The 26004-nt window shown below is 36.7% G+C and overlaps 1 protein-coding gene across 1 annotated transcript; it reads right to left on the bottom strand.

Annotated features, from left to right (window-relative positions):
- Positions 1-5: 5 nt before the first annotated feature.
- On the bottom strand, positions 6-24342 carry LOC131689802 (uncharacterized). The gene is made up of 7 exons (XM_058975107.1): positions 23883-24342; positions 15397-15796; positions 15008-15340; positions 14517-14941; positions 14224-14455; positions 14046-14132; positions 6-584 (listed from the first exon to the last, which is right to left on the bottom strand). Exons 1-7 carry the CDS (start codon positions 24224-24226, stop codon positions 6-8), a joined length of 2400 nt encoding a protein of 799 aa, XP_058831090.1. The 5' UTR covers positions 24227-24342.
- Positions 24343-26004: the final 1662 nt, after the last annotated feature.

The raw sequence follows: 26004 nt of genomic DNA, 5'->3' as shown, positions 1-26004 counted from the left end.
ATTATTTATTTTACCAAAACAAAATGATCTATATATTTATCGTAAAACCTATCCCTGTCCTGTCGGCTATTAAAAAACACTTTGTACGTCACGCTATCGATCACGAAGTTCAGTCTCATATCAGTCTTTCTACTTCGTCTCATTCTCATAGGAGTACCTCGTCCGCAAAACTTATCAATAAAAACAATTTTAACATAAATCTCTACACTTTTGTCGTGCTCTCTGATCACCTGAATGCTTACACAGACCACTGCCCGTTCGTTGATGAAGAGTCGACAACGCAGGTCCTCACCGTCTACTTGCAGTGTGATTACTTCGCTGTACTTCACCAATCCGCAATCGACCGCTCGATCATCCAGATGGTACAGTTTGTAGTTTTGTCGAACGTTATGAACAAATTTGTTCAGCTCCGCCTGAGTTATGGCTAGCTGACGAAAAAGTTCCATATCGATTGGAATGTTGGTGCTACTGTCTTCAGACATTCTGCTGCTAGCTTTTTCGAAGAACCGGCAATACTCTTCTAGATGATCGATACACAGGAAAGCAAAGTCTTCCGGCTTCGGTGCAACTTTGTTGTTGAATGTCTACGGAAACATTGGAAAAGAAGGTTTGGTTAATGTGGAGTGCTGGGCTACATCGATACATCATTCGTACAAGTAAGGGACGATCCATAAATGACGTAGCATTTTTTGAGTGATTTTTAACACCCCCTCCCCCATCGTAGCATTTCGTCACAAACCTCTGCATACCCCCCTGGTAATTACGTAGCTTGACGGTAATTCTCCCCCTTCCCTTGTCGCCGTAAAATTAAAAAAAAAAATAAAAACGATGTTAGTTATTCTCCTTTAATACAGCTACGTAGCATGACATGACCCCCTATCCCCCTGTCGTCACACATCATCACAAAATACAAAACTCCCCCCTCCCCCATATAATGCTACGTCATTTATGGATGATCCCTAAAGAAATCGATATTTTTTTATATATTATTTTCTATTTGATTATATTGTTTTGTTTGCATTCCATTTCTAATTTAGTATATTGGGTGTTCAATGTGACGCTTCAAAATCATTTTCAGAATTTTATTCTGAATCCTTTGAAGCATTTTCTTCCTAGCAGCACAACAACTTGCCCAGATTGGCACTGCATATAGCATTGCCGGTCTAAATATTTGTTTATAAATTAATAGTTTGTTCTTTGGGCAGAGCCTAGAATTCCTGTTTATAAGAGGGTATAAACATTTTATATATTTGTTGCATTTTGTTTGGATTCCTTCAATGTGATCCTTAAAAGTGAGTTTTTTATCGTAAATCAAACCCAATTATTTAACCTTATTTGACCACATTAAATTCAAACCATTAAATTTAATAATATGGTTATTATTTGGTTTAAGAGAAGAAGCTCTTGGCTTATGCGGAAACACAATCAATTGTGTTTTTGCTGCATTAGTGAAAATTTTCCATTTTTTCAGGTAATCATTGAAAATATTCAAGCTTCGTTGCAGTCGACTGCAGATAATACGAAGACTCCTCCCAGTGGCTGAGATGCTAGTATCATCACAGAAAAGTGACTTTTTACAGCCTGTAGGTAGATTTGGAAGATCAGAGGTAAAAATATTGTATAGTATTGGTGCGACGCTTGATCCTTGAGGGACGCCTGCTTTAACGGGTAGCTTATTAGATTTACAATTCTGATAAGAAACCTGTAGGGCACGGTTAGTAAGATAATTTTTAATTATCTTTATTATGGAAATTGGAAAATTGAAATCCCACATTTTGGCAATTAAACCTTTGTGCCAAACACTGTCGAAAGCTTTTTCGATGTCTAGAAGAGCAACTCCAGTGGGATAGCTCTCTGAGATATTTGCCTTTATCATGTTAGTTACTCTCAATCCCACATGAATGTCCAATACGAAATCCAAATTGCTCAGGAAGAAAAATAGAATTCTCATTAATATGTGACATCATTCTAGTTAGGATGATTTTTTCAAATAATTTACTAATAAAAGAGAGTAAGCTAATTGGTCGATAGTTAGATCTTTCTGCTGGATTTTTATCTGGCTTCAAAATTGGAATAACCTTGGCATTTTTCCATCTTTCAGGGAAGTATGCTAATTCAAAACATTTGTTGAATATTTTGACCAAGTATCTCATGGTGATTTCGGGAAGGTTTTTAAGGAGAATGTTGAAAATTCCATCATAACCTGGAGCTTTCATATTTTTTAACTTTTTCATGATGGATTTGATCTCATCATAGTTTGTTTCAACAATATCGTCTAGAGACAATACTTGATTTGAAACGTTTTCATATTTTTGTAAGACTTCCGTTTCAATAGGACTCACAACGTTGAGATTAAAATTATGGACGCTTTCAAACTGTTGAGCAAGTTTTTGTGCTTTTTCTTCGTTTGTAAGAAGTATGTAGTCACCTTCCTTCAAAGCTGGGATTGGTTTCTGAGGTTTCTTAAGAACTTTAGAAAGTTTCCAGAAAGGTGTAGAATTTGGCTTGATTTGTTCAACCTCTTTCGCGAAATTTTCATTTCTTAAGAGTGTGAATCTATGCTTAATTTCTTTTTGTAGATCCTGATAGATACATTTCATGGCAGGATCACGAGAACGTTGATATTGACGTCTTCGAACACTCTTCAAGCGAATCAGAAGTTGAAGATCGTCGTCAATAATAGGAGTATTAAATTTTTTCTGTGTTGTTGGTACTGATAAATTTCTAGCATCAACTATCGATATACTTAAATTTTGTAATACCGTATCAATGTCAGCTTTATTTTGTAAAACAAGGTCATGATTAAAATTATTCTCAATATAAGTTTTGTACCTTTCCCAATTCGCTTTGTGATAATTGAACACTGAGCTAACGGGATTGGAAACAGCTTCTTGAGAAAGTGAAAAAGTTACTGGAAGATGATCAGAATCAAAGTCAATCAATTCACCTTTGATTTTGATCTGTCAAAACCAAACCAATTGTTGATGGATTCCTTACAGACGAATAGCACGTAGGACTATTCGGGAACAAAATTGAATAATAACCATCAGAGCAATCATTAAAAAGTAGTTTACCGTTGGAATTGCTTTGAGCATTATTCCAGGCTCGGTGTTTGGCGTTAAAATCACCGATTATGAAGAATTTTGACCGATTTCTTGTAAGTTTTTGTAAGTCTCCTTTCAAGAAATTAATTTGCTCGCCAGTGCACTGAAAAGGTAAATAGGCTGGAGCAATAAAAATGATACCAAGATCAGTTTCAACTTCGATACCCAAACTGTCAATCACCTTGGTGTCAAGAGACGGCGTAACGGAATGTTTGATCCTGCGATTAACCGCTATTGCGATTCCTCCAATATTTCGATCAAATCGATGAATAACAAAATTAGAGTTACTCTTCAATTTAATATTTGGTTTTAAAAAAGTTTCGGTCACAACGGCTATATGCACATTATGTATCCTCAAGAAGTTGAAAAATTCGTCTTCGTCTTTTTAATGAACGAGCATTCCAATTTAATAAATTTAAATGATTATTTCAAGTCATTGTTAAACTTTAATATCATTACAATTTTGTTAGCAAATTCCCAACCTGCTTGAAGAAGCTTCAAACATGGAGGTAGAATTTAACATGGCAATCATCATTGGTAACATTGAGTCCTGCAGGTATTTTAATTTTTCTTCCATTACGCTACCTAGATCCATTGGAGTAAAGGAAGCGTTGGGTGCAAACGAGTTTGTGTGCGTGGTAACTGTAGCCGTTATTTTGGCCTTGTTACCTGCCTTTGAAGCATAAGAGGACACACCATTGTAGGATGGTGTGACGGAGGTAGAAGAAGTTGTTAATCTATTTTGAATCGGATTAACACGTTTGGACGTGTTTTCTTGAAGTGTACCTGAAGAAGTAGGTACATTTTTTATTTGTTGTTTTTGTTGTCTAGAACGAGAATTTATAATTTTTTCTCGAACAGGACAACCCCAGAAATTCGATTTATGATTTTCGCTACAATTAGCGCATTTGAAACTTTTTGTGATTTTTTTCACCGGACAAGTATCTTTCGTGTGCGATTTATCACCACAGATCATACATTTGGAATCCAAATGACAATTTTTTGTGCCGTGCCCAAAGCCTTGGCATCTACGACACCGGGTCAGATTTTGAATTCTGCCTCCATGTCGTCTATAATGTTCCCACTTTACTCGCACGTGAAAAATAAAACGTGCTTTTTCAAATACTTTCAAATTATTAACCTCATTACGGTTAAAATGAATTAAATAAAGCTCCTGGATAATTCCAGAGCGTACTGGCGTGTTATCGCCGCTAGCCATTCTCTTCATAAGAATAACTTGTGAAGTAGAAAAGCCAAGTAAATTTTTCAATTTGTTGGATATTTCATAAGGAAATCGATAATTTATTAATTACACCCACTGATGGCTTATTTTAAAGCTGTATACATCTCTTCTTTTCCATACCAGGTTTCATTACCTTATAGCTTCTTTATAGTACATTTTTGGCGTAGAGCGGCTCTGATCAGCATTTCTGCCTTGTCCAAACATACGTGCCTCCTCGACCAAAATCTGATTTAGGTCGGTATAGCGCATGAGCGCTAAATGAAACCTTTTCTCAATATGAATAAGATTATTCATTATCACTGTATCAACGTCAATCTTTACTAGATCATACCATTATGAATTTCATATTTTACCTGTTACGTTAATATTTACCATCTATATTTCCTTATACCTACATGCCTAATGTGTTTTCCTTTGTAATTCTAACTCCAATAATCTTTTATTATTTAAACACGTTTCTCGTCCTTTTTACTCACTTTTCAGTTTCGTCATGCTTATCTATAAATTACAATGCTTTACCTGTAAAACACAGTGCTTAGTTGTAGCGTCAGCAAACGTGAACGCACGTCGGAGGTGCTTGCTGCCCACATAGCCTTTTTTGGTGCGAAAATGCGATCAGAAAAGTCTGAAAAGTTTTATCCGCGGTAGTTTAAGTTATATACAAAGTTGGGACTAAAAAAAATCGAAAAAAATCATTGAATATTCTGAAAGTACATACTTTTGAAAATATCTGTGCGAAATTTCATCCAGATCGGAGCACTAGATTTCAAACTACTGCCGTTCGCAGCGCACTGGTTCTTTCGCCTATGAAGTTAACACAAAACTTTAAACGCAATTATCTCGGAACTAAGTTATTTGAAAAGTACCGTTGCGGTGAACGTAATATCGCAAAAACTATTCATCCGAATTTCGTAAATTTTTTTGAATGGTTTGTATTTACATTCTCGTGTACTTGAATGGTTCCTTTTTCATCCAAAAAAAATTGATTCTTTGCCAAGAATTTTCGTTTAAAATTTTGAACACCACAAAACTGAATTTTTTGGTTAACATGTTTTTTTGCCGGAATTTTTTTATTGGGAAACCGATCCGTTCAAGTACACCACAATACATTTTATTTTTCTTCAATAATCTTTTTACTTTTTTGATTTCAGTTGAGCGGTTCGGCTTGGAGAGCGTTCACCGCAAACCTCTGCTAAAAAAACTCGCTACGGGCTATGGGCCATAACTCCGTCAACCTTCAATATATTTTTTAATTCAACTTGTTTTTTCGAACTTAGATGGCACTACCAACCAGCTGTCTTTTGCTTTCTCAAAAAAAATGCATGAAACGCTTAAAAAAATCACAAACTTAGCTCACTTTTTCGCCACAACTTTGTATATAACCCCTTAAGAAGGAATGTGTTTGCAAGTGATATTTTTCGCGCATGAGCGACCCGTTTTAGAGACCTGAAGTTTAGTTTTTACCGAATCCACCTTCATTGGAAAAGAAGTTTTTCGGCCGCCATTTTGCTTTTTATCGCTCACTTCCCTTACGTGATCACACAGCCGTAAGCTGAGAGTGTGTTGGTAACTAATCGCCGCGGAAGTTGTTATACTATAACATATTGTGATAATATCATTCATAGCAAAGGACACTTGTACAGATTGTGAACTGAGAACCAGCCCAAAAATTAAGCATGAAGAGCGAAAAGGACCAGACAATTGGCTAGATTTGTTGCAACAGCTGCTTTAAGTGGTTTCACACGGTCTGTTTACGAGAGTTTACAAACGAGCTACACGTGAAATAGAGATGGTCTGGTTCGGGCTTTTGGATCCGAAACCCGGACCCGACGGGTTCCGGGTTTTAAAATTTGAATTTCTCGGGTTCGGGTCGGGTTTTTGAAATTTTAAACTTTCGGGTTCGGGTTTTTCGAATTTGAAATTTTCGTATTCGGTCGGGTTCGGGTTTTGAACAGATCACACTTAACTATTTCTTGACGCTGTTTACGTCTACCCACACAACTTTTACAGAAAACGGCAAGTTACGGCAGGTAGCCTAGAACAAAGTTTTAATCGCATACTGATAGCCAGCATCTAGTTTTACCCGCCTACTGCCTTTTTGTTTACTGGGTATACACAACACCCAGTCATGAACAACTCATATGGTAATGGTATACTAACGCCACTATCAACTCAGTGGTACATATATGAAACAAGCATTTTCTGTCATATTGTTCCCGGGCTGGGCCGTTGCATGATACGGATTACTGCGTGAATATATATGAATTTCCACGTTCTTAAGGAATTGATCATAAAATATTGTGTTGACTGTTCAATCCATTAGCGGATTTGTAGAAGTTGGAAGTCGTTCCGAGTACTCCATAGGAGATTTTTCACATAAAATTTGCATAAAGCTCTTTTAAAAAATCACGAACTTACTCACTTTTTTTTCGCCATAACTTTGTATATAACCCCTTAAGGGGATTCTTTCAGTACCGTCTTTACGCATAGGCACACTGGGCCAGGGCCAGGGGCCCCGAGATTTTAGGGGCCCCGCACTTAAGATGAATATAAAATCCTTCTGTAGACTATATTTCTAAGAAAAGTCGCACTCAATTGTTCATTACTTTTTAATGTGTGGGTAACAATAGATCAGTAGCAACTCGTAATCGCACATTGTACTGTATCAAGATGTTTAAAAAGCTTCAGAGCAGCAGGAAACGAGGCACTACATGACTATTGAACCAATTCAAACGTCAATCCAACATTTTGATTCAAGTTTCAACAACAGCAATGAAACGTTTGGTACACCCTCTATAAAAAGTTTGAAAGGCACCGGACTTAGCCAACCAACCAGAAAATCTTGTTTGGCAAAATATTAATTATATTTCTTCATTACATCTGAGTCTGTCAATGGACAAATCCACATGGAAGCGTCCAAAAGTGACATCTCGAGGTCTTACGAAGAATCGACTCTTTTTGGTCGGATTTGGCATGTTTCGCTCTGCCCAATCAGTCTTAGACTGACACAGAACCAATAACGTTGTTTTTGCACTGTACTCCGCCCTATCACAACCATTTTAATCCATTTTGAAGACAAACGTTCATGAAATTCCAAAAAAAGAAGTTTAAAATGCCCTTGTGAAAATATCTACATGTATCAAACCTACCTTTATCCTAGATTTGACTAAATGTGCCTCTGTAAATGTGCGTGTATTTGAGGATATTTGTAAAATCTTGGACATTTAGTAGAGTAAATATTTTTAAAAATATTCTATTATTGTTTTTATTTATTAACAGATTAAGGCCGAAGTGGCCTGTGCCGTATACAAAAGATTCCTCCATTCCACTCGGTCCATGGCCGCGCGTCGCCAGCCACGCAGTCCGCTAATCGTCTTCCACCTGGTCGATCCATCGTGCTCGCTGCGCGCCACGTCTTCTTGTACCGGTCGGATTGCAATTGAGAACCGTTTTCACCGGGCTATTGTCCGACATTCTGGCTACGTGCCCGGCCCACCGTAGTCGTCCGATTTTCGCGGTATGACGGATGGGCGGCTCCCCCAACAGCTGATGCAGCTCATGGTTCATTCGCCGTCTCCATGTGCCGTCTTCCATCTGCACTCCACCGTAGATGGTACGCAGCACTTTCCGTTCGAAGACACCAAGTGCGCGTTGGTTCTCCACGAGCATGGTCCAGGTCTCGTGCCCGTAGAGAACTACCGGTCTAATCAGCGTCTTGTAGATGGTCAACTTCGTACGACGGCGAACTCTGTTCGACCGAAGTGTCTTGCGGAGGCCAAAGTAAGCACGATTTTCTGCCACGATGCGTCTACGAATCTCTCTGCTGGTATCATTGTCGGCGGTCACCAGTGAGCCCAAGTACACGAACTCTTCAATTCTATTATTGTGGTGTGTCCTGAAAGTATGCTTCACACAAGTAGAGCATTCTTGTGCCGTTGGAGTAAAATAATTTAATTTTTAAAATTAAGTTTTTCTTTGCTAAATTCAAAACCAACCTTTTTTGTAGATCCGAACTGTTTTGTACGGACGGCACCATACCTAACTTAAAGTTAGTTTTTAACATTTGGGATTCTCCTCATCAGTAATTAGCATAATGTTGGTGCCAGTGAGATGGTTTTAGCATCTAACCATTGCTAATTTTGGTGCTAGTCTAGATTTATCATCTAACTGGCACCAAGATGGTGCTAGTTACTGATGAGGTGAATCCAAAACGCTAAAAACTAAATAACTAATGTTAATATTCACATTTCTTTTCCATCGGTTCCTCTCCGAATTTCAATATTCACAATATTCGATTGAAAAAAAAACATGTGCATTTTTCCAAAATTGGAAGTCGATTCTGTTTAGTTTCATCATATCAGGAACATCAAGAAGCTCTCAAGATCAACACTAAACGAAACAATGTAAATGAACATGTGCAAACTACACCAAGTATTCCAAAAATCATGAACAGCAGTGCGCTTCGTTTTTGGTTTAATGGACGTTTAACAGACCATGCTCCAACATTCCTCCTTCTTGATGGAGGCACTTTTAATATTCAAAGAAAGTCTTACAACTATGAAGGTCAGATTATATCGTCTAGGAAAACAATAGCATAGTTGGTGAGTCCATTATACTGTACGTCACCACCACCGCATTTAGTGTGTTTGGCGATTTGGACATCAGAAACGGCACATGCTTGTGTGAATCTGCAGTACTCTTTGTTCTCAATACATTTTGAATCCCGCTTTATTTTTTTAAACATTTTCAACACGATTGACTGATTTTGCACAAATTTGGAAAAAAGTCTCAGGGTGACATGGAGTAGAAATAATTCTGTAATGCTGGGAATCATTTTTTTGATCATCCTACTCTGCAGCCGTCTACTAGAGTGGGTCACGGTTACATGAAAAAAAAAATATCGCTCCGAGTAGCTTTCTGGGATCCATTTATGTCCCAGAACAAATTTTAAGCTCGATCGGTGAAACTATATTTTTGCGCCCATAGTTTAAAGTTTACATGGGATTTCGAATGGGGAAATCGAAGTTCGCAAAATAATTCTTCAAAGAGCCGCCCGTTACCCCCTAAAAATAAATAGATCTATAGGCAGGAAATTTGTTAAGGAAACAAAGTCTTGAAGACCGCGAAACGATCTGATACTTGTGGAAAAAGTTATTAAGTGAAAACCTTTTGACGCCCTGAAGCTTGATGAAAATCTCAATTTTCATAGCATCATTTCATTTCCAATAAAAGCCACATAACGATTTATTTTTAGGAGACAATGGGCGACTCCTGGAGGAATTATTTTGTGAAAGTTAATTTTCCCATACAAAATCCCATGTAAACTTTAAACAGTGGGCGCAAAAATATAGTTTCAGGGATGGAGCTAAGAATTTGCACAGTTTATCTAGGACCCAAATGGTACCTATAAAGTTGCTCGGAGTAGAAATCTAATTTTTGTCCAACCCTACTGTTTACACCTGTTCAATTATTGGGACCCCTTAGCTCAATAGTGCCCAGGGGCCCCGCGTCGTCTTAAGACGGCCCTGGATTCTTTTATATAATTTGCAGAAAGTACCTAATGTTGGATAATTTTTTGTTGAAGAAGCAAAATGACTTAGACATGTGCGCTATTCTGCAAAATGTTTGTTAAGGTTTCATCTATAAAATAAAAATTTTCGAGTGTAAGGTGTCATAAATGGCGTCCAAAATGGCGGCTCCAACAAAATGTGTTTGAAAAACCGACCTCATCTGCGGGCACGATACAGGTCGCAATTCGTCGTCTTCAAGCAGCAAACCAAAACGATCTTGAAGATTGAATTCCGTACAGGCGCCCGATATAGAAACAAAATGGCGGCCACTTGAAAATAAAGTATCGTTTTTTCGCATGATTTTTCCACTTTTGTCCGTAAAAAATCGTAATGACTAAAATATTGCGATTTTGTAGGTTACCCGATATTGATTGGTTGAATGGTTCAAAAACGAGAATACCCGCAGATTCGAAAAATCTTGTTCCGAGAAAGCCGCCATTTTGGACGCCTTTTTTGACACCTTACAATTGAAAATTTTTATTTTATAGATGAAACCTCAATAAACATTTTGCAGAATAGCGTACATGTCTAAGTCATTTTACTGCTTCAAAAAACCTGTTTTAATTCACGTAGCGGTGCAATTGTGTCTTTCTCAATCATGACCACGAGAAAATTTACTTGCTTATATTTATTAAAAGCTTTCAAATGTATACATTACAATTTTATTATACATGACTTGACAACTATATACGAGAAAAGAAATCATTATTCGAGTTCTAAAATTTTGCAAAAGAAAAACCAGCCACGGTAATATTGAATTGAAAAAAGGAGCGAAATCGGTTAAGTTCCAAAAAGTCGATTTTTATAAAAAAAAATTTTCGAGATAAAATAAAATCTCGACGTTTCATGCATTTTAAAGATGTTTGGCATCAAAAATACGAATTCGATTTCTGAAATTTCATGGGGTTCCCCTTTTGAAAAAAAAAATTGAGTTCCGGCTTATATGGAAATTTCATATGTGACCGGACGGTTTAGTCTATATTTCCGGACGCATACAAGCGATCCGCACGAAATTTTATAGAATCTGTGGGGATATTATAGCTATCATTTGGGATTAAGTTTGTGAAAATCAGCCCAACCATTTCCGGGAAACTGATGTGAGTTCGTCAATTTTGAAAGATGGCCGCTTTTCCCGGGCACTTCCGGAACCGTCTATTGTGGTCAATGTAGTCAACAAAAGTTTGGTTGGCCGTCGGTGACCTAGAACAGCAAATTTAAGTTGTTTGAGAGACATTTTAGCGAAATTTTTACCTTTTTTGCTTTCATCGGAGTATCGGTTTGAATTGCAATTTGCTATGTGATCGCACGCAACAACCTGTAACTCCGAAACCGGAAGTCGGATCGGGATGAAATTAAATAGCCATTTACGGGGGCGCAACATCTTTCATTTGAGACTAAGTTTGGTTGAATCGGTCCAGCCGTCTTCGAGAAACCGATGTGACTGTAATTCTGAATTTGGATACTTCCGCCGGGGCTTCCGGAACCGATGATGGAGGCCAATGTGGCCAAAAAGACTTTGAATGAATGTTGGTGACCTAAAACTACAAATCGAAGCAGTTGTGGTCATATTTTGGAAAAATTTTCACCTTTATACATTCATTGCAGAATTCCGGAACCGGAAGTCGGATCCATCAGAAATTCAATAGCAGCCTATGGGAACGTTGTATCTTTCATTTGAGACTAAGTTTGTCAACATCGGTTCAGCCATCTCTGAGAAAAATGGGTCACACAGACGTACATACATACACACTAGAGTGACAGAAAAAAATGACCCCCATCGGCCCACCCCTGAGCCGATTCCTAGTCCGACCAGGAGTGTCTGCTCCAAATTTGAGCCAAATCGAACAAGTCTAGCTACCGGACCAACGTGCTTGAAGTTTGTATGGGATTTTTCGACAATTTACATGGAGAAAACCCACTTGCTCACATTTTCGCCGCTAGGTGGCACTGTATACATCAGATTATCACCAAAAGTGAAACTTAAGAAGATAATTTTATTATCTACAACTTTGTTGAAGACTGCAAAGCGATCTGACTCTAATAGGAAAAGTTATTAAACTTTTAACGAAGTGATGTCTGAGTCAGTTTTGCATGGGGCCTAGCAGTGCATGATAGTGTACTAGGTACTAGGTTCTAACAAACTAAACATTTTTATGGAATAATGGTTAGATTTAGCTGAATAGTACGTTCGGAAGAATTGTAGTACATAATACGAGTTATGTTTTGGTTAGAAAATTGTAGTTCCACATCTGACCGCATAGATGGCGCCAACACTAACTTTTCAACGAAGAGAGATAGAAATTAAGTGTCTTCTACAAAGTTGTAGAACAAGAATATTGCAGTAATTCTTCCAAACATCTCGATATTCTATCTCTCTCCGTAGAAAAGTTAGTGTTGGCGCCATCTATGCGGTCACAGATTGAACTAAAATTTTCTAACCAAAACATAACTCGTATTATGTACTGCAATTCTTCCGAACATACTATTCAGCTAAATCTAACCATTAATCCACAAAAATGTTTAGTTTGTTAGAACCTACTACTAATACACTATCATGCACTGCTAGGCCCCATGCAAAACTGACTTAGACATCACTTCGTTAAAAGTTTAATAACTTTTCCTATTGGAGTCGGATCTCTTTGCAGTCTTCAACAAAGTTGTAGATAATAAAATTATCTTCTTAAGTTTCACTTTTGGTGATAATCTGATGTATACAGTGCCACCTAGCGGCGAAAATGTGTGCAAGAGGGTTTTCTCCATGTAAATTGTCGAAAAATCCCATACAAACTTCAAGCACGTTGGTCCGGTAGCTAGACTTGTCCGATTTGCTTCAAATTTGGAGCAAGCACTCCTGGTGGGACTAGGAATTGACTCAGGGGTGGGCCGATTGAGTTTTCAAAAATTTATTATTTTTCTGGGCAGTCTAATACACACGCACAGACATTTGCCGAACTCGACGAACTGAATCGAATGGTATATGTCACTCGGCCCTCCGGGCCTCCGTTAAAAAGTCGGTTTTCAGAGCAATTGCAATACCTTTCTATTGAGAAAGGCAAAAAATTATTACCCGTTGTGTGTCCGACGCGGTACCCGGGTACCTTTTTAAGTTTCAATTAATTAAATTTCTATGTTTTATCCATAGCTGGAAATTGAAACTTTGTGACATCTTAGAATTTCACTAAGTCAAGCTTTTGGGCTAATAATATTGTTGATATAGTAAGGGTGGGAGTGAGGAGGGGCTCTTGAATTTTTTTACTTCGTACCAGGCCGACGTGGGTACCCGGGTACCCACAAAACTAAAATGCCCATAATTAAGGTAATATCCAATCGATTTCGATACTTTTGACCGTTTTTGATTCAGAAACTTATCCACTTTTGGAGTTGGTAAAAATGAATCGGGTTACTTTGTTCGGTTCCCGGGAATCCGGGTTTCTGGAAGCAGGTTCCAGTGCTGGGGTACTATTTGCGAACTTCTATGGAATACTAGCAATATGGGTATCAAAATTCTTGGAATTGCATCAGTAGGCTGTATCTCGTGGTTTTGGAACCATTTGGACACTCCGGAGCAGGTTCCCGTGGGGCCGTGAGTGGCCATTCCATTCCAATTCCATTTTTCAAATTGCCATAGGGTCCCGTAACAATAAAAAACAAACTTTCGAGACAATTTGAAGAGTTTTGATACTCATATTGCTAGGACATTATTAAAATTTACAAATCATATCCTAGTACTGGAATATTACTCCAGAAAATCCGGATAACCAAAAATCCGGATTACCAAAAATCAAATCCATTATTCCGGTTCTATAGTACAGAATCAAAAAGTGGACGAGTTTCTGAATCCAAAACATCTAAAAGTGTCCAAATCGGTTAAAGGAAGCCATAGTTATGAGCATTTCAATTTGTTGGTAGCCGGGTACCCTCGTTGGCCTGTTAAAGGTGTTTTTTGTTGGACACATAACTGTTAAACATTAGGTACTTTTAGCCACAATTATATAAGAGGACCTCCTTAACTGCCATAGATCAGTATCAGTATACATATGTATAGTATTTGGATATCATTAATATGAATAACCTTTGAAACGGGTAACAAAAATATAAAGATTTTCAAGAATAGAAAACAGATCTTACCGCTGGAGTGCGATAAATATTAATCACCGAGATCGCTCTCTTGAACTCCTTTAAATAATCGTAGTAGATTGATGGTAACAATTCATTCTGAAAATGAGAATAGGTTAAGTAATGGAACACCGAAAATCAATCCATAGAAATAAATTTAAAAATTTAGAAGATACAAAGTTCAAAATACCTTCAAATACGATAAAAATAGTTCACACATCTCCAGTAGATTAATTAACTTGGACAAATCGGATAGTATTCGAGAGTTGTGCAAATCGTACATTTTCCTGAAATGCTCTTGAAACTTCGCAGTTCGGTCATCGTGTGATTGACTTGCCAGATAAAAATTGTAGTTTGCGTGCAGTACATGACAAAAATGTTGCTGGCATCTGACTAACGCGAACAAGTGTTCATCAAAATTCCTGAAACATTACATGAAATTACATATTATCATTCGTTTTATAATTAGAGTTATTATATTACCACTGAGACTCTTGTTCAATGTTTGACGATTGCCCTGTATCGATAAAGTCGTTAACTCCAATCGATCGCTTTTGTTTTTTATCTGAAAAGAATTCTTTTGCCTGATTATGAACAAAGCTTTCGCGCATTTTATCGACATATCCAATCAAATAAACCAATCCTGAAGCATGATTTGAGTGTACAAGAATATCTTGGTTCCCCCGGCGTTTGCAGAAAAGCAACAATTTGCTACGAGATTCTTCGTAGTAGTTTACCTCCGAATCAAAGTAGTGACCTCGATATTCCAACTTGCCTTTTTGAATCTCGGTGTACAGTAGTAATTTTTCGAAAAAGAATATTTTCGACAGATACTTGCGCCGTTCATGGTAGTCGTAAATTTCCAAATCTATGAAACTCCTTAACCTTCCTTGATACAGCAAGTTGATCTATAATGATACCACACAATTGACAATCGCTTCTATTCACATTCCTACATATAAAAATACACTTACAGGATCTTTTTGTATGGCACTTTTTTGCAACTCAGGCCTTAAAATCAGTGCTAGTGGTAGATCCTCCTGATAGCTTAACGTTTGAAGCTTTGTAGATTGCAACGGCGACTCCATATAGGGTAATATATCACTTAAGCTTACTGCTGCGTCGACTAGTTCAATTAACCGTGAAAGTATAGTCTCGGTTCTGCATAGGACGACCGTTTCTCTCCCAATAGAGTCTTTGGCACTACATTTAACACTTTCTTTTAGAATTTCTTTGAGAAGTAATTTGTATCTTGGTAACCGCTGAACCGGTTCTAGAAGAAATTTGTCCAGGTCGTAGCAGACATTCTAAAAAATAAAAAAAATTCGTAACAGCTTGATGTTGGCTATAACCACTATAATACCTGCAAGTAATCTGAATTCGCATCGCATATTCTTCCCGATTTGTGTTTATTTAGTGCATACAGAACATAGCAATAGAATTTATCGTTTTCGATAAATTCAACAACAGTGTGCATAATCTTTTCTGCGTTATTCTTACATTGCTCCAATGCTGGCAAAAATTCATCTCTATGCATTGCGTGGATTGATTCAATGTTTGCAAAAATGTTATTTTTCTGGAATCTTAGCCCGGTTGGCAAGTTGTGCTGATACATAATTGGTATCAGAGAAGAGATGTAGTGCTGTAACCTATCAACATATTTTCGTTCATTTTGTAGAAATTCTTCCACAGCATTCTTGGGGTGGCCTGAAGTTGGTAGATCTTCAAACGATGCAAACGGGTAACATCCTTCGTCGTTGTCACTGTAAAGAATGATCTGACTTGATGAAACATGATTGTTTTGCCCATAGTTAATTCGTTATTTAAAAAAAATATCAAGGCGATACGAAGAGTGTTTTTTATATTTCATATAATAATTTCACGTTTGAACCTTCGAACTCTTGTTTTGCGGTGTAGATCGTAACTCAAAATTTACTAGACCAATCGTTTCGAAATATTGCACAGTTCTTCCTCACAAAATTCCTCAAATTGAGCTCAAGTTTGTGCGACCACTCCTATCTGCTACTCCGTTATCCATCTGGACTAGCTGAAGCTGCACAGGGAATCAGTAGATAATTATGCTTGGGAGTAGCGAAATGTCTTTCAATGTGCAACTCCTGGTATTCCTAAACTGTTTTATTGATCAATTTCGGCGTCGGCCAGGCCCGAGCGTAGATCGCGGAAGGAAAGGGAAAGAATGTTAATCCTATACTTGCTTTTGCTAGAGGCCGTATATACTACTGCACACTCCACAACTAGCACGGGAGAAGGATATTTGTTAGTAAGTATAGAAGTTGGATTCTACTTCTTCTTTTCCGACGCCAGAGAGGTGACTCCACTATCTGGACTAGAATATCGATCCATCAACTCATGGATCGGGGACAAACGGCTTTGCTTCCCTTCCGAAGGAAAATATGAACAGATTTTTTCACCTCAGAAAAATCTCAACGACCTCGACTGGGATTTGAACCCAAACTAGAATAAATGGCGGTTACACTTACCACTCAACCACCGGCGCCGTCTCTTCACAAAATTCCTCCTCCTTCCTCCTTTGAGAGTTTCGATCTGCCAAGAGACTTTATTCGCTTCGCGTCAAGACTAATGTCAAATAACTACAATAGTTATGCTCACCCCTCACGTATATGATTTAGCGGAGAGTGCACTTTGTACTTGTGGTAAAGGCCACCAAAATATTGACCATGTCGTCTGGTTGTGCTCAGAGCTTGGCTCCGAACATCGTGCGGCTAGAGCAAAACTTAATAGAGTTCTGCAAGCGCAAGGAAGGACTCTCGATATGCCAGTCCGCGACGCCCTGGCTACTCAAGACCCCAAATCCTTGTCGCCACATACCTTTTCCTTAAGTCTACTAATGTAAAAATATATAACCTTTCTACGTATACTCTTCTTTTTGCATCGTAATGAACTTCATCAGCAGATATCTACACTACACGCAGAATTTTATTTATGCCTCGATAGCATACTTTTCTATCTGCCTCTCGTTTCTTCTGCTGTAATTTTATGCATTGGACATATTCGGTCTATCCACTCATTGAATGCTTACTAGAAGTATATACTAGAGAATGCATAAAAATCACAGCAGAAGAAAAGAGACGGGAATAGAAAGTACGCTAACTATGTATATTTTTATTTCTCAGTGTGGTATCTTTTCTTCTCAGTTCTCGTTACAGATATTTTATCTTTAACGGGAACTGTACTCTCCTCGTTACGGATACACCATCCGTGACGAGATCTGGCATCGGCGTGCACGATGGAATTGCACTGGATCAACTAGCGATGAACACACTAGACCAACAACGAGCGATCTAGCACACGGATCAACAATAGGGTGTCCCAAAATGACATCATGTTGAAAAAGTCATCGGGCTCACTTCTTAAATGAAAGGTTAGGGTATTAGGAGCACTTTCTTCTTCGGAGTGAATTTGCTAAAATGCTCCCTACTGGTGGCGAATTTTGATTTTTCGAAAAATGGGCCGATTTTGGATAAAATTTCACATGCGTGCCTCTTGAAGTGCTCCTGAACGAGCTTAGATTTTCAGCATTTTTTATTTTTTCTGGAGATCCAAATGGAGAAGTTTGGTTAGTTAGTTTGTACAAATTTTGAATTATAAGAGCGGCAGAGCCATTAAAACTTAGTAGAAAGTGAAATTTTTGTTGTTTTTCAGTAATTTTTCTTCAAAACTGGGTATCTACAAAATTTTAAAAGTAAAGAAAACACTTTATATAGTTGAGCCGAATACTGGGGCGTAGTTTTGCTGAAGAAAGTCTATAGCTACGGCCAATGCACAGTGGTCCAGATCGCTAATTTAGGAGGAATTTTTACTTTCTGACAAACCTGTATAATTTAGCCGTATCATGCCTTAGGATGAATTTGTGTACTTTAGAAGATGCTTCTTTTTATTGGAATAGTTATTAGGGTGGTTCTAATTTATCTAAAATACGAAAATAAACTTTTTACTGATGAAAGATAGAGCTCCACAGTCTTCCACAAAGTTGTAAAGTAACTTATTTTGAATAAATTTGTTGAACATATTAAAGCTCTATCTCTTTTAGTTTTTGTTATACAAGAAATTTAAAAAAAAAGATTAGGGTGTTCCTGAAAAAAACGTTTTTTTAGTATAACTTTCGTATCTTTTACTTTTTGTTAACACAACCTTTGAACAGCTTATTGAAAACTTCAAGCCGAGTATTTTTCTCCAAGACACCGAAGGTCTAACTTTTTTCTTTAAAAAGTTATGGACACTTTTCGTTAAAAAAATAGCCTATTTCAAGGCTCAATATCGCTGATGCGGGCACCTAAAATTGAATTCTGTTTCCACCACATGAAAGACCATACTGATTAGTATATTTGAGCAAAAATTGGCGAATACGATATTTTTTTAAAATTTGCAATTTAGATTTAAAGTTTGTAGTTTTGCAGGTTCAACGCATTAAAGCATTTACACACATATCGTTGTATTATGAAAAAAGCCACTTTCAAATATCATTCTCTCATCGCAGCAAGCTTTGCATAAGTGAAACGACTGTCAAAAAAGGTTTCTGATTTTATTCGTTTTAAATAAAACTAGTAAATATGGATATTAGTCGAAGAGAGTTGGCGAATTTGCTTATTGCTGGTAAAAAGACAGATGAACTGCTTAAGTTCATTACAAGTAGTAATCCAAATGTAAAATTGAGACTTGTTAATGTTCGAAAGAAATTTTATATTTTGTTAAAACAACCTTTGAACAGCTTTTAAAAAACCTTCAATCCACGTTTTTTCATAACTCTGTCATAACTTGTTAATAGCACATACATACGTTCTAGCAACATTTCGCTGGATATACCTGAAAATGCAATGCATCTACTTTTGAATTAATTGGCATTGAATAAATTCTCCTTATATAAATCATAAATTGTTGTCATAGCCAAATTATTTTTAATGAACACATTCTGTATTGTTGATATGTAAGCAAAACAGAAAAGGAAATACAAAGGCTTTAGGCAATTTCTTTTATGTCGCTATGCGATAAAATTTAAAACTTTGGTTAGTAAATTTAAAATTACATGCTTAAAAAAAATAATATTTTCCAATTTTTGCTCAAATATACTTAAAAGTATGTTCTTTTCTATGGTTCAATCCGAACTTACTTTTATTTGCCCCAATCAGAGATAATGACATTTGAAAAAGGGCTATTTATGAGCGAAAAGTTTCCATAACTTTTGAAAGTATAAAGTTAGACTTTCAGAGTTATGAAAAAACGTGGATTGAAGTTTTCTAAAAGCTGTTCAAAGGTTGTTTTAACAAAATATAAAATTTCTTTCGAACATTAACAAGTCTCAATTTTACATTTGGATTACTACTTGTAATGAACTTAAGCAGTTCATCTGTCTTTTTACCAGCAATAAGCAAATTCGCCAACTCTCTTCGACTAATATCCATATTTACTAGTTTTATTTAAAACGAATAAAATCAGAAACCTTTTTTGACAGTCGTTTCACTTATGCAAAGCTTGCTGCGATGAGAGAATGATATTTGAAAGTGGCTTTTTTCATAATACAACGATACGTGTGTAAATGCTTTAATGCGTTGAACCTGCAAAATTACAAACTTTAAATCTAAATTGCAAATTTTAAAAAAATATCGTATTCGCCAATTTTTGCTCAAATATACTAATAAGTATGGTCTTTCATGTGGTGGAAACAGAATTCAATTTTAGGTGCCCGCATCAGCGATATTGAGCCTTGAAATAGGCTATTTTTTTAACGAAAAGTGTCCATAACTTTTTAAAGAAAAAAGTTAGACCTTCGGTGTCTTGGAGAAAAATACTCGGCTTGAAGTTTTCAATAAGCTGTTCAAAGGTTGTGTTAACAAAAAGTAAAAGATACGAAAGTTATACTAAAAAAACGTTTTTTTTCAGGAACACCCTAATCTTTTTTTTTAAATTTCTTGTATAACAAAAACTAAAAGAGATAGAGCTTTAATATGTTCAACAAATTTATTCAAAATAAGTTACTTTACAACTTTGTGGAAGACTGAGGAGCTCTATCTTTCATCAGTAAAAAGTTTATTTTCGTATTTTAGATAAATTAGAACCACCCTAATAACTATTCCAATAAAAAGAAGCATCTTCTAAAGTACACAAATTCATCCTAAGACATGATACGGCTAAATTATACAGGTTTGTCAGAAAGTAAAAATTCCTCCTAAATTAGCGATCTGGACCACTGTGCAATGGGGTATGAGTTATTTAAGTTTTTGTTAAATAACCTTTTGACATTTTATGATATTCATCAAAAATAACTCTGTTCAACAAAATAAAACAACTAAAGTCTGCTTAGTCCGCATATTATTTTTCGGAAAATGGAAGGAAAATGATGAAAAATGGCGTTTTTTGCTTGTCTCTAGCACATTTGAATCGGTTTTTATGAGCATATGACGATTTTTAAAAATTATGCTTGTATACTAATAGCAACCTAGCGGGTTGAAAATCACTAAAGTTAAACAATTATGTCGAGTTAATGGCAAGTTATGGCGTATATTTGAAGGCTGAATTGGTTGGCGTATTCACATTTTGTATATAAGGTCTTATTTCCATGTTAGGAACTTTGAAGTGGAGAAAAATGCAGAAGAGTGAGGTGAGTGTTGAAAAACTGACATTTACTGTCACAGATCACATAATTCCGAAATAGTCGAATTTGGGGCAAATATCCTCGAAAAAGTTTTACAACAGAATACAGCGCATCTTCTGACACAATTATTTTGTTGAAGATGCCTTCTAGAAGTAATTATGGAGAACTAACTCTCCAAAAAATAATTAGAGACTTGGCGTCATTAGCAAAGTTATCATTATTTTTATAATTTAAGTTACAAAAAAATCATCAGATGCTCATTAAACCTCGTCCTGGCATGCTAAAGACGTACAAAAAACATCATTTTTCATCATTTTCCTTCTATTTTCCGAAAAACAATGTGTGGTCAAAGAACATTTGAACTGATTTATTTTTTTGAAACAGCATTATTTTGGATGAATTGCTAAAAATGTCAAAGGTTATCTAACAAAAACTTAAATAACTCATACCCCATTAGCCGTAGCTATTCACTTTCTTCAGAAAAATTACGCCCCTGTATTCGGATCAACTATATAAAGTGTTTTCTATACTTTAAAAATTTTGTAGATACCCAGTTTTGAAGAAAAAATGCTGAAAAACACCAAAAATTTCACTTTTTACCTTTTGCCTTTCTCATATAGAAAGGTTATGCAATCACTCTGAAAAACGTCAACCTAATCCCGGCCAATTTTTGTTTTGACTCGCATAAGGTTTCTGGATTTTAACAGGGGCGTAGTTGATGGTTTACGGAGAGGGGTTACACTCCCCCCCCTCTACTGTTCACTCCCCTCCTTTAAAAATCTCCTTAAATCACCCCTCAGACCACCACCCCATCCAGCCCTCATACCCCTCCCTTTCAACCCCATCATGTTTAAACCACCGCTATATCACAAAGCATACCAATTTAAGCTGGGGAGTCGTTCGTTCATGGGACTTTCGCCCTCCTCACATACCCACCCCGCATGACAAAATGAGTTAGCAAGCAGATAACATTAATCTAATGCTGATTAGGCTAATGGAGTATGATATTTTATTGTTTCAAGTGTTTCACCGTCGACACGTAGCTCATCAAGTTCGTGGCTGGCATGCCATTGTGTATAAGTGCAAAGTGTACTAAGAATGTAATGGACATTTCCACAATTATGTTGAACATAAAAAGCCTCCGTGCCATAGTTTAGAGAAATGAGAAAGGCACAATTGCACCGCTAGGTGGATTAAAACAGGTTTTTACTTTTAACTCTACTCAATTAGCTAGAGATTAGTAAGTAGGGAAAGTTATGAATATTTAGAGCCATAGTACTCAAGTGAGAGCAAGGATGTAAAATATACAGATCGGAAAACTTGAAGTCGCATGGACATTTGAAACAGGCTTAAAATCTTACGGACTATTGCTTTGTTTTCTTCTAATAGGGGCAGAGTTTATGCAGAGTTAATTCTTTTACATGAGAATTTCATTGTATTTTATTCCTTTTATTTTAAGAAATGTCTCATCTCTCTGCTATGTGGATTGTTTTTTAATAAAATGAGTTCTAAACTGTGTAGTAGGATCCTTAAAATTTTAAGAATAATAAGTAGAGTTTCAATTTAGCGGATTGTTTTGATAAGACGCGGAATCTTATCAGGATTTACACTAGGAGCATTAGAGTGCCCAGAAAAATAATGAATTTTTGAAAACTCACTCGTCCCATCCCTGAGTCAATTCCTAGTCCCACCAGGAGTACTTGCTCCAAATTTGAAGCAAATCGGACAAGTCTAGCTACCGGACCAACGTGCCTGAAGTTTGTATGGGATTTTTCGACAATTTACATGGAGAAAACCCAGTAGCTCGCATTTTCACCGCTAGGTGGCACTGTATGCATCGTATTATCACTGTAAGTAAAAATAAGAAAGATAATTTAATTGTCTAAAACTTTGTCGAAGACTGCTAGTCAATCCGACTTTGTTGAAAGAAGTTATTAAACTTTTAGTGAAGTGATGTCTGAGTCAGTTTTGCATGGGGCCTAGCAGTACATTTTAGTGTATCAGTACTAGGTTCTAACAAACTAAACATTTTTGTGGAATAATGGTTAGATTTAGCCTAATAGTATGTTCGGAAGAATTTCAGTACATAATACGAGTTATGTTTTGGTTAGAAAATTTTAGTTCCACCTGTGACCGCATAGATGGCGCCAACACTAACTTTTCTACGGAGAGAGATAGAATATCGAGATGTTTGGAAGAATTACTGCAAAATTCTTGTTCTACAACTTTGTAGAAGACACCTAATTTCTATCTCTCCCCGTTGAAAAGTTAGCGTTGGCGCCATCTATGCGGTCACAGGTGGAACTAAAATTTTCTAACCAAAACATAACTCGTATTATGTACTGCAATTCTTCCGAACATACTATTGAGCTAAATCTAACCGTTTTTCCACAAAAATGTTTAGTTTGTTAGAACCTAGTACTGATACACTAGCAGTGCACTGCTAGGCCCCATGCAAAACTGACTCAGACATTACTTAGTTAAAAGTTTAATAACTTTTCTTGTTCGAGTCGGATCGCTTTGCAGTCTTCAACAAAGTTGTAGATAATAGAATTATCTTCTTAAGTTTCACGTTTGGTGATAATTTGATGTATACAGTACCACCTAGCGGCGAAAATGTGCGCAAGTGGGTTTTTTCAATGTAAATTGTCGAAAAATCCCATACAAACTTCAAACTCGTTGGTCCGGTAGCTAGACTTGTTCGATTTGGCTCAAATTTGGAGCAGACACTCCTGGTGGGACTAGGAATCGACTCAGGGGTGGGCCGATGTGGGTCATTTTTTTTCTGTCACTCTAAGGAGCATGCATGATATTTTTCCCATGTTGTGCCTTTCATACTCATGGCTTGAAAGCTAACACTTGAATTTTCCTTATTACAATTTAAAATACATAAGTTTATTTGATTTATATTGTATGCGTCAGATGGACGATTTTCACTGTGAGCAGACGTATGAATCATCAACCATTAGCAACACATTGTGCATATAAACCGATTAAATACCTAACTGATAATTTTTTTACGTCAATGTAGTATTTAATTTATATCATGAATAAACTGCATAGTTGAAACTCTCTCACCAGTTTTGAATACAAGTATATTAATGATATTGTTTGAAGCGTGTACTTGGTTTTTTTAAAATCTATAAATGAACCTACACAATTTAATGTCCCCAAATATTGACACAATAAGTTGTCATTGACAGTGCAATCAGTCTTACCTTACGCAAACATCTTCGTAGATATTTTCACTGTCTGAGCTGTTTTCATCACAAAGCTTTTCAATTGATTGTACTGCCAATGTTGGTTTTGGTGGAACGGCTGGTTTAGCTTTAGCACTTTCGGAATTCCGACGCATTTGGGCGAATTGTTGAGCCAACAGTCTCACACTTTGAGGACTTGATACATGCAGTTTAGATATTTCAGATTCACTTCTACGAATACCGCTTACGTCTTCTAAGATTCCACTATCCCGGAACTGTTTGAAATCGATCGACGATTGCAATTTTTGCACCTGACCATTGAAATTCGGTTTCGGTGGTACGGGAGGACCTTTTCTGTTCATTTCGAACACGCAGCAATAAAATCTTTGAACCCTTTTGATGTTGACTAGAAGATATTTGGCACTGAACTAAGAATTCGAGTTAGTCCGATGCGGTCCGAAGCGAAAATGGATCAGTACTATCATATACAATGAGTGCTGGGCGATAAAGACTGGATTGTTCCGAAGCAGAATGATAACAAACGTACTTGAACTTATGGGTGACGAATATTTTGATCTGATATGCTTGCGCTGCCGATAAGAAACCGACAGCTGCATGCCCATAGGGAGAAAATGCGGGCCCGCGGGTAACAACGTACGGGTCCCCACCCCTTAGATTTTTCTATCACAAAAAAGTTTTACATGTAACTCTTTAATTATGCACCTGTTTTTTAAAATCCTGATTCTTTCTTGATCTGTTTGTAAATAGTAAGTGGTTAACATCGGATGTTTGTTTCGGGAGGGGCTTAAAAAATTTATGTATGAATGTATTAATTAGTCTTTATGACCTGAGATAGTCAATAAAAACTGAATAAAATTTTCAAGTGCTTAGTGAAAGCCATTCCAAAATTAAACCATTAGTAACTTCCAATCCCAAACATATGTCCAGTTATTTATTTATTCACGTCTACAAGGTGTAGAAGACGCTAAATTGAAATGAGTACAAAAATATCAACCTCAAAAACCCTTCCCACAATCACACGGACCAAATTTACGCCAATGTTATCTCAATGGATAAGCATATATCAGTCTCAATTCCAAGTTTACCGTTACGAAGAATGTTCGAGAGAGGAGAATGTCGAAATTTGCTCTTAAATTTTTGATTTGGCAGGCGATTTGTAGAAGTGAAAAATCGGGTTGACAATTATTTTCTTGATTTGGCATCTTGCCACTAATACTAATACTGTGGCGTCCTGCGTTGTCAGCACTAACTTAATTTTATGATCTTCCCAAAATAAACGGAAATACATTCAAGACTTCTGAATACTTTCACACAATTTGTTCGGCAATATTGTCAGACAAGTGAGAGTAACTGCTTATTTATGTAGTCCTTCAAATTTAAAGTTGGTATATAAATATACAGATCCGTCCACAAATTTTAATTGAATAATGAAGTGATAGTGATATCCTAAACATGCGAATTAAAAATATTGAATATAGACTTTTCTGGTTCATGAGCATTCTTCGATCCCCGGACAATGACAAAAAGTAGAGCAGTGATTTTTAAAATTCGCGGTGTATTCGAAAGTGTGTGCACAAACAATACCTACTGATTTCTCTACCCCCAAACCACAAACCGTATGATTTACATACAATTAGACATGGTTCTAATTCGAATTTTGCATTACAGCGAAGACCCGATTTTATCAGCCCCCCAGTTTGTTTACCCCCGATTTTATCGGCTTTTTGACCTGATTTTGTCAGCTTCATATAAAGATTGATAGCTGGCAGTTTGATGGGCACTAGCAGACGAACTATGTTGAATTCGAGTAAATCCTTTTTTGAGCATATTTTTCTTATATTTGAGATCCGAAATATGCAAAAATAATAATCACAATTTTTTAAATTTTGCCCTGTCGTACCCCCTTAAGGGAAATTTAAACTAAATAATCAGAAAGGGTTATGAGGCTATATCTAGGGACTAAAAAAGAATATTTTAAGAACTTTGGTTTCTTAAAAAAAGAGAAATATATGTCCCGATTTTGTCAATGTCTCTGTTGCATATAAGGCGATATTAGTCAAGGACAACAATGCCGTGCATGATGATTACACAATCCAAGAATTGATGTTGAATAGGTGAA

Source organism: Topomyia yanbarensis, chromosome 3 (assembly GCF_030247195.1).
Source record: "Topomyia yanbarensis strain Yona2022 chromosome 3, ASM3024719v1, whole genome shotgun sequence".
Classification (NCBI taxonomy): domain Eukaryota; kingdom Metazoa; phylum Arthropoda; class Insecta; order Diptera; family Culicidae; genus Topomyia; species Topomyia yanbarensis.
The sequence above is the reverse complement of the archived record's forward strand: the minus strand, read 5'-3'. Positions and strand labels throughout refer to the sequence as shown.

Coding starts and splice junctions, on each gene's coding strand:
- LOC131689802 (XM_058975107.1), bottom strand. CDS start 24,226: ATGAACAGAAAAGGTCCTCCCGTACCACCGAAACCGAATTTCAATGGT. Junction 15,341..15,396: donor CGAATTCAGATTACTTGCAG/GTATTATAGTGG, acceptor TTTATTTTTTAG/AATGTCTGCTACGACCTGGA. Junction 14,942..15,007: donor GTGCCATACAAAAAGATCCT/GTAAGTGTATTT, acceptor GTATCATTATAG/ATCAACTTGCTGTATCAAGG.